Genomic DNA, 17529 nt, shown 5'->3' with positions numbered 1-17529 from the left:
AGGTGATGCGCCGTAAGCAGGCATAAGCCAAAGTAAGATAGATCACCAGAAGCGAAACGAAAAGGAACCTCGGAGATGTTACGCGGAGCCTTCTCACTTTCCACCCTGTACGTGCTGGTACAGCAGTAGAGTCCAGCAGTCACGGCTCGGGGGCGGAGCTTGGGAGCCTCGGGGGCGGGACCTCCCGGTGGCGACGCGCTGACGTCACGGGCGTGGGTCGGCCCAGCGCGTCGTCGACCGGGCGCGGAGCGCGGCCGGTGGTTTGTGTGGCCGGTCGGCGTCCGCTCGCTCGGCTCTTCGCCCTCCGCCCCGACGAGGCGTCCGTGGCCAGGCTTCCGCAGTCATGCTGCGGTCGGCGCGGCTCGCGCAGCTCCTCTGAGTCCGGGAACGGCGGCGAGCACGGCGGGCTCGGGTCGCCATGCCTACCCGTGAGTGTGGGGCCGGGCCGGGCCGGGCCGGGCCGGGCGGGGAGCGCCTCCAGGAAGCGCCGGTTAGCCAGCCAGCCGGCCGGCCCCGAGTTAGTTTCGCTTCACTTTAGCGTCCCCTGGGCGGGGTGCGGGGGATCCCAGTGCGCACTCGGGGAAACTGAGGCGGAGCGTTAGGGGAACTGACGGCGGCCCGCGGTGACAGCGTGGTAACGGGGATGCGTGCGACCCGGGCAGCCCGAGCTAACCCCGGAGGCCCAGAGCGACTTTGGAGAGCATTATGGCCCTGAGGTCGAGGCCTGTGCTCTCTTTAGCGGGTCTGAGGGACCGATTGGAACCCTCCCCCAAGTGTGTCAACCTGATTACCCACTACGCTGACTCAAATGCAAGTTTGATTTGCTTCCTTAGCGTGGGACCCGGGCTCTGCTAATAGCAAGTGTCCTAGCTGTCCCCTAGGGATGCTGGGTTTGGAGATGACCAGGTAGTGGAGGCTTTGAGAGAGACACTGTACTACGAGGTACTACGGTGCTACCAGTGACCCAGATCCTCGCAGTGAGACTTTAAACCCAGTGGCCCACAGGAATTACGTGCAAACCGGGTGGCTGATCCCCTACCGAGAGGCAGCATGATGCTGGTGATGGATTTGAGATTCTTTGCAAGTAGGGCCCCTTGAAGTGTGCCCTGCTGCACAATCTTTACAGACTTGTGACTGTTTCTCTCGGAATTCCTAACTAGTTCTGTCTGAGTTGGTTTCTGTTAGATATACCGGGTACGTGATTTCTAGACAGTTTCAAAAGTCCAATTTTTTTTCTAGTGTTGGGGAAAAAAATCTTAATAATAGAATTATTTACTTCATAGTTGTGTCGAATCTTTGAGATCTTAATGTAAAGATCACTTTTACATTAACCCTCAAACACCAAGTGGGTTTTATTTTCACATGATTGTGCATTTCTTACTTTATTTTTCTGCTTGAGTGATTCAGCCTGGAGGAATACACTCTGCCTTCAAGTTCATGGCCGTTATTTTCAGTTTCTTATTTCTAATTTCATGTTCAGTTATTCAAATATTTGAAATTGGCACCGTAACAGTCTTTCTGAGAAAAGCAGAGAAGAGAAAGATAAACGAGTTGTCTCAAAAGATGAGACGTCATGGGGGATCGTCTGGGTAAAATGTCCATCGACATTCTGTAAAATTCTCAACCTTTAGTTATGTGTTAATGCTATGTAGTTTCCTAGAGAGGATGCTGGAAACTTGTAGTATTAGGATGCTTGATTTATTTACTCTGTCCAGTGTTTTGATGAACTCAGGTGTCAAATTGCATCCCATGAGTGGAAGATCAAGGGAAAGGTTTTAGTTATGTGTTAACGTTACGTAGTTTCCTAGAGAGGATGCTGAAAACTTGTAGTATCAGGATGCTTGATTTATTTACTTTGTCCAGTGAGTTTGATGAATTCAGGTGTCAGATTGCATCCTATCAAGGAAAATGTTTATGTATCGTTCATATTTTTGCTGTGCATCTCCTGTAATTGAGGAGAGACTGATGTGGATAAGGATACAAATCTGAAAGAGTAGCTCTTCTTTTTTTTTTTTCTCTCTTGATGCTCAGAGCCCTCAAGATGTCTGTGATAGTTTGGTGGGCAGGAGTCTAGAGTAGACTGATAACATACTAAGTTTATAATAAGCAGACACTTCAACACAATCAGTGTATGATGAATGCTTTTAGGGAAAAAATGAGGTCTCATAAAGGTTTTTTTTTTTTTTTTTTTAAAGATGTTAAGTGCCGGGGCTTATTTGCATGTTCAGCCAGTTGACTTTTAAGTGTTTTATGAAAAAGCAAATGCTTTTCTACAAAATTGAAGGGGTTGAAGAGGATCACTTTAGGATCTTGGGTTCTAGATTTCCGCAAGCAACTCATAGATAAATAATTCTGCTGGTATTTATTATTTACTCGCAATTGAAATGGCATTGATAGTAGAAGCCAGCTTCACATGCTGGAGCCATGCTGGCCAAGCAATGAATGTGGTTTAGTGAGCCAAGGACTCCTTGAGAAAGCAACTGGAAGGATGTTTGCCAGGAAGGTGCCAACACGAAACAGTTCTTGTTCTTGTCATTCTGTGTTTAGTCTGTTGTTGGCTTACTTTTCAAATTTAGATTTAATAGACTTTAATTTAAGATATTGATTAAATAGACCTAAATTAAATAGCTGTTAATTTTAAAGGGTTTAAGTTGGAAGGAACATTGAGGCTTCTTAGTTCTTTTGTTTTGTTTATTTTTGAAGATTGGGAGACTAAGACAGGTTTTTTTCTTAAATCATTATTTTATTTTACTTTTAGGCAAAGGCTCATTATGTAGCCCAGGCTAGCCTAGAACTTGTGATCCTCCTGCCACTGCTAAAGGGTTTTAGAAGTTTACTACCATGTGTGGGTTTTAGTGAATTTTGATGGCTTCCATGAGGTCATAAGTGGAGTAAAACCAGAACCTGAACACAGATCTGGCCTCCTTAGCCAGTGTCCACATTGAACACAGATAGTGTTTATTCCCTTAGCAAAATAAAGTTGAACAAACTTTTTAATTTGTTTGCTTCAGTTACATTAAGACACAAATGAAAACTTTATGAAAATTCTATGAAAATATCTGTAAGCTTAGAGAGATAATCGCATCATTTGCTTTGATTTAAGTCTTGCCGCAGGAATCTGTGAAGAAGGCTATGAATTCTGCCTGTGTGCTAAGTAGATGCTCTGTTGTAAAGGCATGGATTTACATTAGCAAATTGCTTATATGGAAGGTGCTTCCTAGTTTATCCACATCTCATGCATGAAAACAGGTCCAACAAAACATGCTCTTCTATATGAGAAATGGTTATGTATTAGCTGGGGGAATGCAGACACTGAACTGTTGTTGGCTATCAAACTGTGCTTTCAGTGTGACTAATGCTTCTCTCGGCATTTAGACATCAGCATTGTTATCTAGTTAGGATAGTTAGACTGTGGCAATATGGACATCTCCCTGTCCTTGGATAAGGCTAATTATATTTAACCGTTTTTCAGTGTCTTACAGAAGAAGTGCCGAATGAATCCTGAAGGATAGTTGATAGCTGAAGTAATTTTTCTTAGAAACACATTATGTGTTGTATTAACTTTTTGTCACTGTGACAGACTTGAGGAAGAAACAGTTGAGGAAAGATTTAATTTGTCTCTTGACTTCAGAGGTTTCAGTCCAAAGTCCACTGAATCCATTGCTGTGAGGCCTGTGAAAGTAGAGAAACAGCATGGCCAGCAAGCTTGGCAGAGGGAAGCTTCACGTGAAAGCTGCTCACCTCACAACAGCTAGGAAACAGACGTAGAGGAAGCATCCAGGGATGAGATGTACCCCTCAGAGGCCCACCCCACAGTACCTGCTTCTGCTTCTCAGTAATTCATTCAGTTGTGCCTTCATTGGTGGATTAATTTTATTATTTACTTTAGTACATTCATGTTCTGTTTGCCACCAGTCCACTGTAGGTGGCATCATTCCTTGGGCAGGGGATCCTGGCTTGATAAAATCAAGAAAGCTTTCTGAGCATAGCATGGCTTGATCACTCCCTGCTTTCTACACCCATATTCCCAAATATTGCTTATAAATGTTCTTTTATATTTAAAGCGGGATATGATATAGGTATAAATAATTTACATTGATATAAATCTTGGTTTACTGTTACTAATTTAAGGTCAATTTTGTTATATGCATATTTCTAATCTTGATTAAGGTATTGTGATTGTGTAGCTCATTTAAAAATATAATGTATAATTAGAAAATATAGGTTGTTAATGGATAATCATCAATAATAGTCAACCTTGTAGTCATGTTAGTTAGATTTTCTAGATATATAGAGATATATTTCAGTTAGATAGGCATTCTTCATATCTTTCAAAGACTACAGAATATGGCATTTTAAATGTTTTAATAACTTAGGGCTTTTCATGACAATGAGACACGTCTGCTTCTGGCAGCACCAATGTACTTCAAGAGGAAGATGGGCATCAAAGAGGCTCCTTAGCCATTTAGGCAAGAAAGTGCTCTTGTCTGGACTATTGCATAAACTGGTCATAAACAACCCACAGAAAGATGACTACAAAACTTGCCTAAAGGTGAGATGGTCCTTCGGGTTTCCTGATTCATAAAATAGTCTGCGAGACATTCTGCAGGACACAGCAGATAGTGACTGAACTGTCTTTGGAATTTCCTACTTCATGAAAAAGTCTGCTGGATACTATGGGCCTAAAGGCCAAAGATGGATGCCCCAATGGTACAAAAAAACTTTGGGTGACTGTCCAGACAGCGAGATGTCTCTGTCCTTTCTAGAGTTTTGGAAGTTGCTTACAATGTACTTCCTGTTTACTTAGGTAATATTATGTCCTTCTGGAGTCTCTGATGGAGTTGAAGAATGGATAGTTATAGTTTTCCTTTGTTATGATAAAAGATAAAATAGATATAAATATGGTAACTGTAATTCCTTGCTTGATAACTGTTTTGTTATATGTACTTTTACTATGTTAAAGTAAAAGCCTTTTTTTTTTTGTTTAAACAGAAAAAGGGGAAATGGTATAGGAGGATTTTCTGTTTGTGTGTTGCTTTTATTGGTTAAATAAAGAGACTGTCTTAGCCTTTTGATAGGGCAGCCCTTAGGTGGGCGGAGTAGACAGAACAGAATGCTGGGAAGAAGGGAATGTGGCAGATGCCATGCTTCTCCTGCCCAAGACGGACGCTGGTTAGACTCATGCCAGTAAGCCACAGTCAAGTGGCGATACACACTATTGGAAATGGCTTAGATCAGGATGTGAGAGTTGGCCAAGAAGAGGCTAGATATAATGGGCCAGGCAGTAGTTAAATTAATACAATTTTTTTTTTTGTAGTTATTTCGGGGTTAAGCTCACCAGATCTGCTCGCCTCCACCCTGGACAAAAAACAAGCCTGCCTGCAGCTCATCCTACTACAGCATACAATGTATCAGTCACTTTAGACTCAGACTCCTATTGCTTTGAGTTTTCTGTCATGGAGGACTAATCTCTTGAATTCGGAGCCAGAATAAACCCTTAAATTGCTTTGTCAGACTATTTTATCACAGCAATAAGAAAAGACACTGAGGAAAAAAAAACTTTTAACAAAGGTCAGTGATCATCTAAACCATAACCACTTGCAAACTTAGGCATTCATATTACTGCCTTTGGAGCCTTTGTGTTCATTCATATTTATTCATATTATTGTTAGTCCATTTTCCTCCATCATATTTTACCTTCTTTCTCTCCAGCCTTGTTCCTTCACCCAGAGTCGTAGCTGGAGTTTTGTATTTTTTTCTTTTTCCTCTCACAGTGATCTTTGCCTTGATGCGGTTTAGGAGACCTTGTGTTTCTTTAGTTTTTAAACAGAGTCTCTCTGGGTATCCCTGACTGGCCTGGAACTCGCTTTGTAGACTTGGGTGGGTTCACACTCAGAGATCACCCATCTCTGCCTCCCAAGTACTGGGATTAAAGGTGTGCATCACCACACCACATAGAATTTATGCTTTAGTTAGTCCCATTCATGAGTAAGCAGAGCTGTTTTAAAGATTATGCAAATGATAAGACTGGAGGAGAGGGGAGCCAGAAATGGAATGGTTTTATGTGCCATTATAATGCAGAGAAGCAATTGAGGACTGAAAATACACTCCGGCTGTCACAGTCACATTTACAGTGACTATTTGTAGACATACTAGCAATTTCTAACTTACTGGTTCTTTATAAAGACATGTCATAGTCTTCCTGTATGTTTTTTGATGTGTTAGACTATACAGATGTCTGCCCTTTATACTGTAAATGAGAGATTTTCAGCCTTTGCATCATTGATATCTTGTACAAGCTATTTTAGTGGTGGTGGCTAAAGGAGGGAGTGGTAGCAGAGGCCTATTCTATGTTTTATAAAATGTTTAGCAATGTATTTGGCTTTTATCTACTAAAGCCAGTAGCAGCATCTACTACTTCCCTAGGAATCCCAAAATGGTAAGAACAACAACAACAAAAAAAACATTACCAGACACCACCATATATTCCCCTGGAGGACAACATTAAAATTATATCTTATTAAGAACTGCTCTAGTTCTGAATATTTAAGTATTACAGATCAAGCTGTGCCCGGAGCCTGTCCTGCTTTCATACCATTAGAATGCTCAGTCAGCCTGCTCCCCAGAGATGTGTTCTCAGCCCAGAGAGAGGCTCAAACAGCCTCTAGGCCTGATCTAGTCAGCAGTGATGTATTTGAACTTGACCCTGGAATTGACTCTGATCGGGGTCCTTCAGCAAGCAGAATGGGTAGCATTTCTTTTCCACTATCTTATTCTTTTCACCAGAATTTTGGATGTTTTATACATCTTCCAAACCATCTGAATTGTTGGGCAGATGAGGCTAGTTTTTCTGGGGGAACTTGGTTTGTTTCTATTTTAATTTTGAATGGGCAACTTAAAAACAAAGCAACTGGATCCAAGTTCCTCTGGTTTTCTAGGGCAATCATATTATTATTATTGTTATTGTTATTATTTATTTTTACCAGTTGTCCTTTACCTACCCACATACATAAAAGGACAGAAAGCCATTTGTGATTTAGGAGATTGAAACATTTTTTTTCGTGTGTGTGTGTGTGTGTGTGTGTGTGTGTGTGTGTGTGTCAAATGAAGAGATATTGTGGTTGAACATGGAATGGAATTCCTCTGACATGGAATGATCCAGTGTTCACCTCTGTTTCTGTAGTACTGTGTTGGGCTACGGTGGCCAAACCCAATTCTACATAGGATATCTATTTCTCCTTAGTTCAGTTCTTCTTCTTCTTCTTCTTCTTTTTTTTTTTTTAGAAACTAGATAAACCCAACTCTCGATTTTAGTAAAGAAGGTACCATTACTGAAGTATTTTCAGAGTATCTCTAAGTCACAGTGTTCTTGTCTGAATAATATTTTGGTTAGAGGCTCCACTTTGTCTGTCTGTCTGTCTCTCTCTCTCTTTCTCTCTCTCTCTCTCTCTCTCTCTCACACACACACACACGTATTCTCTGTGTGTTTTAATTATCTTTAAAAAATTTCATTCTCTCATATATTACATCCTGACCTCAGTTCCCTCCACCACCTCCCCTCTTCCCCAGATTCACTCCTCCTCTGCTTCCCTTCAGAAAAGGGCAGGCCTCACAGTGATAGCAATCAAACATGGCATATTAAGTTGCAATAAGACTAGGTACCTCCCTTCATATTAAGGCTGGATGAGGCAGTCCAATAGAAGGAAAGGGGTCCCAAAAGCAAGCAAAAGAATCAGAAACATCCCCTGCTCCCACTGTTAGGAGTCCCACAAGAAGACTAAGCTACTTTTATGGCATTAATTTTGTCTCCTGGGACTTTCTGCAGGAAAGGACTAGCCCATAATTACTACTCTGGTAGTAGGAATATTTTTATTGAACTGTTGTTGGAAAGAAGTCTCAAGCATTTTCCAAAGTAAAATACATGAAAGACCCAGGTAGACCACTAGCCTCTTCAGCAAAGATGGACAAGAAGATAGGATAGCAGTTTATCCAGGTTAAAGATCCTACAAGTTTTGCTAAGTGAACCCTATTGAGAATGTAATGAAAGTCCTGATGATTCTTAGAAAAATGCAGACTCTTACCCCAGACATTCAGTATAATTTGAAATGACTCACAGACACAGCTAGATCCACTAGAAAAATCAAAGCATATCACCATGGGAATGAAGACCATGTACTTGACAAAAATATACCATTCTAAGTATTCTGCTTCTGCTGTCTTTCTTCTGATTTTTACATGTTTTTTCCTTTAACTTTTTTTTTTTTTTTGCTTACCAAATCTTTTAGTTATGTGCTTGAATCCTCAGCATGCCTTTGTAAAGTTAATATTCATGAAGAATTCTAGCTCAGTCATGGACTCCCCTAAGATAAGAATTGAGGATAGAATAGATAGAATTTTGAGCTGTGGAATATTCAATCTAGTTGGCAAAGGTGCAGCTGAACCCAGGAAAATCTAGTGTGCAATCCAGCTAGGTCATATTTTGTCCTTAGAATCCAGGCCATCTGAATCCTGGGAGTGTGCTCACTCTGTACATCATAGTCCTCCACAAAAGCAAGAAGAGGTGAGGAAAGAATGCTGGAAATCATGACTAATGAAGGGGTCAAGATAGCTTATTAAATTATAAAAAGACAGCATTAGTAATATAACTGAAAGCAAAATACTACCAGCCTTTTGTAGTTAAGTCTACACACTTGCACTTACAATAAAAGAGTATAATGATTGATAAAGATTGGGGGAAACATGGGTCCATTTTATTAATAGAAGAATGCAGATTAAAAGCCAAAGCCAATTTTGATCTGATATTTTGTCAGAAGCCTCTTAACAATAACCTGCAGTGGCAGTGTTCAAAACAAATTGTTTGAGGAGACCACTTGTTGGTTCCCGGCTGCTTAGCCCTGAAATAATCACACAGAAACTATATCAATCAAATCACTGCTTGGCACATTACCTCTAGCGTCTTATTGGCTAACTCTTACATATTAATTTAACCCATTTCCATGAATCTGTGTATCGCCATGTGGCAGTGACTTGCCGGCAGTTTCGGCACGTCTGACTCTGGTGGTGGCTTCATGGCTTCTCTCTGACTCCACCCTTCTTTCTCCCAGCATACAGCCTAGCTTTCCCCACCTAGTTCTGTTCCTCCCTGCTATAGGCTCAAAGCAGTTCTTTATTCATTAACCAATGAAAGCAACACATAGATAGAAGGACCTCCCACACCAACAAATGGCTGCAGTGCAGATATATTTGGAAAGCAGATTAAAAATATATTATCAACTGATCTAGGGTTTCAGGAATTTCAGTTCTAGGAATCTAGTCTTAAGAAACAATTGAAGCAAAGGATATCAAGTTATTTTTGCACCCAAATGTTTTGTCATAGTAATATTTATAAAAAGTGAAGACAGAAACTTGTGTTCATTAATAGATAATTGGTGCATATTGTTACTAGAAAGCCTTTAAGCAAAATATTAGGCATTTTTTTAAAAAGAAGCCAGGATGTAATTATCTCAGCTCTTGGGAGGCTGAGTTAGAGTTTGAGGCAACCCTAGCCTCAATAATAAGATCCTTTCTCTAATAAACAAACTAGACTAAAATAACACCATGAAGACATGTATACAGTGTTTTGTCCCATAGCACAGACTGACCTGAAACTAGCAGTCCTTTTGCCTCAGCTTCCTGAATGTCGGGATACAGGTATGTACTAGTATGCCTGGCAAATTCATTTTCTTAATTTGTGTTTTCCAGATTTTCTACAATTAGAATTGTGTAATTAGAAAAGAGTAGATGCTTAAGGTTACAGATTTAATACAACTTCTTTTTTAAAAACCTAAAACAAGACATTAAACTACTGCACAGGTTCTTCCTGCAGTCTAAAGATTAGAACGTTGAAAAACCAATCACATGCTGCTAACTATATAGGAAAGTAGTGTCTGGTGTCTGGTTGCTGTCAGATGCTCCGAAATGTAAGCTTCTGGGAATGCTTTGCCAAGTTTAGTGCAGTGTGTTGGTGAATAGGAGACAAGAACAAAGCACATTTATCGCTTGTCTTTTCTGTGTGAGGTGTTGTGTGCTTTATTAAGTGGTGGTTTCAGTCTTGAAATCCTGAAGAGGAGAGATGAGTCACTGTGGGGGAGTTCATTTCATGGGAAGTTGATAGGTTTTTGTAGCGCCTGTGGAATGATTGTCTTCTGCAGAGTGAATTCAGTTTTAGGCAGGTGGGATCACAAAGTGAATGTTGGCAGTTCCTGCTGTGATTAATGTCAGCCCTGTCAAAACTCTGTTGTCGCGTATGCCAGGTTCACTCCGCTCTTGAAATGTGCCAGCTCTTGAGGGTGTTCTTGTGCAAATCGAAGCTAATAATATTTTTCTTCTTTCCATGGGAGGGATCCCATTCCTCCTTGGCATGTTCATCTCTTGCTCTCTAACCTCGGATGTTATTGGTTGGCATAATTCTAAGTTTTATTGAAAAAGGAACTACTGCTTTGGGTTTTTTTCCATTGTACCTCTGAACCAAATTTGTCTATTCTAAAATTAGTCGTTAAACCTTTTTGCCTCACAGCCTCCAAGAGGATTCTCACTAACTGCCACCATCCCCTCCTTACTTGATGAGTTATCCAGCTGTACCTTTTCTTCTCACCACTTGCACGCCAGTAGTATTCTGGATAATGCTAAGTATTCTTCACACTACTGCTCTCTGATGGGCAGTTTGGAACAGCTGTCTCGATAATTCACCACCGTGTTCTCTGTGCTGTGGTTGCAAGTTAACTTTAAATGGCTCTCACTCCTGCTGAGCAGACAGATGAAGTACAAGGTACCAGGTTTGTCATTATGATTCCTGGGATTTCAAAAACATGCAAAATGTGCCTGATGAGCAGAGATCCTGAGAATTGAGAAGAGTGGCCCTTTTATGACATCTAACCTAAATTGATTGATTTTAGGAACTTAGGTAAAGTATTTTTATTAGATATTTTGACTCATAACTGAGAGACGACAATATCTCTTAGGAATTTGTAGATGCAGTATTGTATTACGTAATGGTTTGGTTTTAGATTTAGAAATACTTGTCAACATATTAGGACCATCATGTTGGCAGCAAAAGTTAAGTTACCTCAGGTCTTATCTTCACCTATTTTAGCTTGATGAAAGTGGACATCTGGAGAGAACAGGCATTCAAGACTGATGCATAGCTATTGAGCTTCCAGGTCTGAGTCCATAGAGTTTTCATGTGTTCTAGCTGGCCAGTGTAAATTTCAGAAGTCCAGTTTCTCCAATATGCAGTACTGATGAGAAGCAGATAGGTAACTTGTTCACTCTATGTTATCTTTCTCTTTACTCCATCCTAAATGTTTTTTGGCTTTAAAAGGATGAAGTATACTTAGCACAGTGCACACACTTAGCCTTGTTATAACACATCAGTTTCACAAAAATTAGATCTCAGAAAGAGATGATAGAAAGATGGGCCAGTTATATCATAGGAATTTTATTTACAAAAGTTCATTCCCTTGGTGTGGCATAGGGTGGGTGCTTGTTTCCTCTAACCCTTATTGAGGGGTAGAGGAAGGGAAGCTTGAGAAGCTTTTAGAACAAAAGTTTTCAAGATGCCTCCCATGTGGGTATAATATGGTTGTTGTCTGGTAAAGGTACTGAAGAAACTAAGCAGGTGGCCCACCCAGCTTCATTTGGATAGCTTTATTCTTGTCTCATTTATGCGTTTAATTTCAGTAGGAAAGTGACATTGACTACTTTTAAATAGTGAATAGAAAATATAAGATGTTTTAGAGTAAAAAAGCTCAGGAACTCAGAGGCAAAACCCAAAGCAATTGAGCTGATGGTGACTCACCCTTTTGGTCTAACAGTCTTCAGGACTGAATATATTATAGCTCCTCCTTGTAGTTATTTCTGTCACAGACGATGTCAGTATTCTGCTGGACTCACAAATGTTCTCTTTCAATTTTGTTTTTCTGGTAAATATGTTAGGGACATGTTTACTTAGTATTTTAATGCCTACATTTGCAAGGCACTACCAAGATGGAAAATACAGAGTAGGATAAAGTGGTCTCTAGCTTCAAAAAGGTTATATCATTTATTGAAAGGCATGCACATAGTTATAATAAAGAAGGGTACACACACACACACACATATATATATAATATATATATATATATATATATGTATCTCTTGAGGATGGGGCTCTTGGAGATAAGAGGAAAATATGTCCTTGACACCAACAGGAAGATGAATAGACAATACTTTCAAAAGCCAGAGTGCCTTAAATGATATGACAGGAATAGTGAGCACAGTGAAAAGGCTGCTTAGGGTAAATACTTGAAGCAGATCATATGAGTGGAAAAGAACAGTTAATTGAAAAAGATATAAGTTCTATAAAATGTGAAGCTTAAAGGTGTGTGTGTGTGTGTGTGTGTGTGTGTGTGTGTGTGTGTGTGTGTGTAAATGTATACCCGGACAGACACATGGGAGAGGGGGATTTAATAATTCTGAAAACAGTCTAATGGGGAAGAAAGGTGTTGAGCAGATTTGTACTGACCAGACAGAGAGTTAGATGAGGGCACTTAAACCTGTTTCCTCTGCCAGTCAGGCCATCTGTTTATGGTAGCATTTGAATAGTTAGAGTGGCAGGAAATAGAAGTAGTGACATTCTTTTCCGTTCTGATGGCATGACAATAAAGAAAACTTATGGAGCATCAGGGAAGGTGTTTTAAAATTGTTTTGAACTTCAAAGCAGTTGTCATATTTCAGGTCCAGTACATAGAATCCTTTACTTCTGTTCTTAACTCTCTTGTCACTGCTTCCTATCTGGGAGAAGAGACTGTCAAGTTATAATCAGTGAGTAAATGCAAACTGACAATTGTACAGTTTGCAAGCTGAAGTTAGGGCACCTCAGTGTATGTAATCTAAACTGAAGAATATAGAAGCAGACTCTTAGTAGCTTATCCCATTGCTGCCTTCTTCAAGTCTCATTGCAGTATGTATTTGTGAAAGAATTCAGTGGTTTTCTGGCTGCAGCTGGCTGTTTGCATATAATAAAGTTCTTGAGGACATGCTTATTTCAAAGACAGAAGTGAGGAGCATTTAGAGACTCGAGAGCATCATTCAGCTGTTGGGTTTTTATTAACATTTTTCTCCCGTTACACTTCTAATGCTGTTCTCTTTTCCTTCCTGGTATGCTCCTTGGTGTGGTGTGATTATCAGGCCCTGTTTGCTCTTTAACTCATTTAGGAATATTGTTCTTTCTATTGGTGGGGCCTTCCCTGATAGGTACAGCAGCATGTAGATCAAAGGTGGAAAAAAGTCACAGTAAAGCTTTGTACAGAACACCAGGGAGGGCCGAATGTTATTACATGTAGTTTAGCTCTTGTGCTTTTCCAAAATTGCAGTTGATTCAACCACTTTGTCATTTCTATCTAAAATTGCACTGTGACTCAATGTTTCTAAGTGAGTACTTAATGGTATTTGCACAGAGGTGAGATAATTTTCTATTGATCTTTTCCATTTAAGAGTAAACCTATTATTTATGAGTATGAAAATTTAAAAGTGCTACAGATACATTGTTTTCTAGATTCTTTGTGTATAATGCCACAGAAAATAGGTTGGTTTGCCTTTATTCCACCCTTAGACTTGAGATAATTTAATAATACATTGAAATCTTACATAGTATAAGATGCTAGTTTTATGATCAGTTCAAAAGTATTGATTAGAAAGTTTCTCTTTAAATTCTTGGAAGTTTTCTTAGATAATGTAATATTTTTAATTCTTAGAAAATTTCATGCATTGTATCTTGATCATATTTAACCCCATGCCTCCTCTAATCCCATCTCTTCCCAAAACCATGCCACCACTTGGTGGTGTTGTCATAGCTGTTGTTCTTCTCTTTTAGAAGAGACTGTCTCAAAGCAGTTGTCCTGGTCTTCTAGTTCCTGTGGTCTTTTCACCTACTCTTCCATGATCTTCCTTGAGCCTTAAGTATACCAGTTACTTTGTAAATGTATTGATTAGCCTGGCACTGGGGTTTTTATTAGAAAACCTTACTTTTTTGGAAAGACCATTAATTGGCATAATTTCACTTAGACTACACCCAACACCTCTTCCCCAGACTTATATATAATATTTGTAAAGTAGCCATAAGATAATATAGTTCCCATAGCTTTTTCAAACGTCCTTAGTATGATTTATCCGTTTTACTTCTCTCTTCCTATGTGCTGCCATTCCTTCCTCATCCTCAGAGAAGTTTCCATTATTATACCCACTTCATACTTCAGAGCAACTGTGTCCTGAGTTTTGATTAACATACAAATACAACTCAATCGTTTGTATATTCTGTTGCCACAGTGTGTTTGTGATAAAAGAATATGTGCAAATTTAGAGCTTTTGAACTTCCGACTACATCTTCTGACAGATCTAATGTATGACTATTGTGGTTTCAATGAAACCATAGGCTCACAGGGAGTGGCACTATTAGGTGATATGGTCTTGTTGGAGTAAGTGTGATGTTGTTGGAGGAAGTGTGTCCCTGGGAGTAGGCTTTGAGCTCATGCTCAAGCCAGGCCCAGTGGGACAGTCTCTTCCTGCTGCCTGCAGATCGAGTTTCTTCTACAGCAATGACTGCCTGTGTGCTACTGTGCTTCCCACCATGATAAGAATGAACTAAGCCTCTGAAACTGTAAGCCAGTCCCAATAAAATGTTTTCCATTATAAGAGTTGCTGTGGTAATGATGTCTGTTCACAGCATTAGAAACCCTAAGTAAGAGAGAAGTTGTTACCAGGGATTGGAGTATTTCTGTGATTAGCCTGACCATTTGAAAAGCAGCTGAATGCTTTATGTGAAGTTTAATGGGTCCTGCTAGTAGGAGCATGAAATACAGTGGTGTTGAGGGGGATTTGAACTATGGGGGCTTAAAAGTTTAAGAGGAGAAAAATATTAGTATGTGGCCTATAGTTCATTCCTGTAATATTTTGGCAAAATATGTGGCTGCTTTCTGCTGTTGTCCAAAAAATCTGCCTGAGGCTAAATTGGAGAGCTATGAATTAACAATTTTGGCAGAGGAAGTTTCCAGACAACCTAATATTGATTATGTTGATTGGTTATTAGTGGCCACACTTATTCAGATTTATAATGAAAAGGAGGAAACTGAGCAAGTAAAATTACTAAATGTACAAGTTGAGTAGAAAAGGGGCATCAGGAAGTGGAATGGAGCTAAATCTTTCATTTAAGAAAATAACCAGATTGAAGAAAAGCCTGATGTTAAATGGAATAAAGGGATTGATGACCTGAGACTAAGATTGAACCCAGCTAAGCAAACAAGTTGTGAAGAGGAATTAAAGAAAAGCTTAGGTCCAGGCGTGATGGTACACACCTGTATTAATCCCAGCACTTGAGGCAGGCTGAGCTTTGCAGAACTCTGAGTTCAAGGTCAGCTTGGCCTGCAGAGCTAGTTTTAGGACAGCCAAGCCCAGCAAGCCGTAGAACTTGACAGCTTCAGCCTCTTGGTTCTGTCTTTAAAGTCAAGGATACAAGAAAGCAATTATGTACTCTTCCTTAGTGACTAAGACACTGAGATCAGGCATGTGTCAGGGATGTCCCTGCATGAAGGCCAAGAGAGACCATTGCATGAAGTTGTGAATGTGAAACCTGGATTACCTTGGAGACCCCAAGGTGTTTGATATGCCAGAGTCATGGGGTACCTGCTGAGGAGAGCTGCCAACTGGGAGTGGAACCAGCACAAGAGAAAGAAGTTTGTTGTCAACAAAGCTGAATGGAGTTGGAGATCTGAAGAATGTCTTGACATTAGACATAGAGATGCAGAGTTTGGAGTTTTTCTTGCTTTGGTCCAGTATTTTCTTTTGTCTTTCTTTCTCCCCCCCCCCCCAGTGGGCTTTGTTTATTTCCAAAGAAGATCAAGAAACTTTTAGAAGACAAACTCAGACATCTTAAAATTTTACAGGGTGTGTTTGAGCATTTACCAGTTTTTGAATCAAGAGACATTAGATTTCACTGCTTAAAATTTGGAGTCACTGGAAAACAATAGTTACAAGATTGTTGTAGAAGTATGATGCAACACATTTGATTAATTATATCTTACTATGTTTCCTTTGCCATTATATGCTGGAAATATGTGATCTGCGTTTTCATTTTGATTTTACAGGGGATTACAGTTAGAGATTCCATGAGTCACAGAAGAAACTTTGAACTTCAGACTTTTAAACAAGTCTATAGGAACTTTTGAAGTTGAACTAATGCATTTCACATTATGATACAGCTATAAGCCTATGGTGGCCAGGGAGTGAAATAAGGAGTTTTGAGTAAAAATGGCCCCATAGTCCCATAGGAAGTGGCACTATTAGGAGGCGTGGTCTTGTAGGTTCAGTGTTGTTGGAGGAGCTTTTTCACTGGGGGCTTTGAGTTCTCAGATGATCAAGCCAGGCCAGTGACTTACTGTTTCTTCCTGTTTCCCATGGATCAAACTGTAGAACTCCCAGCTCCTTCTCTAGCACCATGTCGGCCTGCATGCCACCATGCTTCCCGCCATGCTGATAATGGAATAAATTTCTGAACTGTAAACCAGTCTCAATTAAATATTTTCCTTTATAAGAGTTGCTGTGGTCATAGTGTCTCTTCACAGAAAAAAAAAAAAAAACCCTAAGTAAGGCAGCTGTGAAAGACTTTGAAGACTGGTGATGTAACTCAGTTATAGCTCTTACCTAGCATGGACAAGGTCCTGGGTTCAGTCTCTACCACCAAGAGAGGGAGGGAAGAAGGAAAATATTCAGGTTTCTGTGTTTGAGTTGGAAGTTTGGCAGAATATATCAAGCACTAAACTTTGAAGGTTGAAATTATATTTTTATTGAACTTTTCTTTTATCTAAGCCTGTTCAATAAATCATGTGCTATGTTTTTTTCCTTTTCTAATTAAAATTTAAGTAGTGGAGACATTATTTAAAATGTATATTTTATTTAGACTCATGTTTGGAATAATACAATACAGTTTAGTCTGACATTTTAATCATTTCAATTAAAAGGAAAATCTTTTAGCATATGGCAGAGATGCTGTGGGTGTTCTAGAAGAATCAGAGCTGTTGGTATATTAAATGTATTTCGTCTAAGAATAATTTTGGAATTTACAAACACTCCCACAGATTTAACACTTTTGTTACATTATGACTAACAAGGAAATAAAATGTTGAAATTTAAATAATTAGGCAATTAGAAAGCTGTTTTGAATTTTGCCCCAAATACTCATATTTTACTTGTCAAATATTCAGGGGATGTATAATTTAAAATAACCTAACCTAGCTTCATCATTATGGCTAGACTCATGAAACTCATGAGTTGTCATGAGAAAGACTCTCATCACTGTGCAAGGTCCCTTATGCTCATAGCCAGGAAGGGTTGCTTTCCTTCAGTTCAAGGGTTCCTTTCTCGAAGCTATTCTTCCTTGGCTTATTTAACTGGATACTCAACTCTTTTATTTTTTTTTAAGTGCACAACTACAGGGGTAATCTAGCTAAACTCTTAGTA

General features: G+C 39.6%; 1 protein-coding gene across 1 annotated transcript in view; it reads left to right on the top strand.

The window, feature by feature from the left end:
* The first annotated feature begins 222 nt into the window (after positions 1-222).
* Positions 223-17529, top strand: part of Efr3a (EFR3 homolog A) — an 86377-nt gene continuing 69070 nt past the window's right edge. The window contains exon 1 of the mRNA XM_050145196.1: positions 223-428. Within this exon, the coding sequence (XP_050001153.1) occupies positions 419-428 (10 nt within the window). The 5' untranslated portion in view covers positions 223-418. The remainder of the gene's footprint in view (positions 429-17529) is intronic.

The sequence above is a fragment of the Alexandromys fortis genome, unplaced genomic scaffold, assembly GCF_014885135.2.
Source record: "Alexandromys fortis isolate MF-2015 unplaced genomic scaffold, M_Fortis_MF-2015_v1.1 scaffold_2_1_26212458, whole genome shotgun sequence".
Lineage (NCBI taxonomy): Eukaryota > Metazoa > Chordata > Mammalia > Rodentia > Cricetidae > Alexandromys > Alexandromys fortis.
The sequence above is the reverse complement of the archived record's forward strand: the minus strand, read 5'-3'. Positions and strand labels throughout refer to the sequence as shown.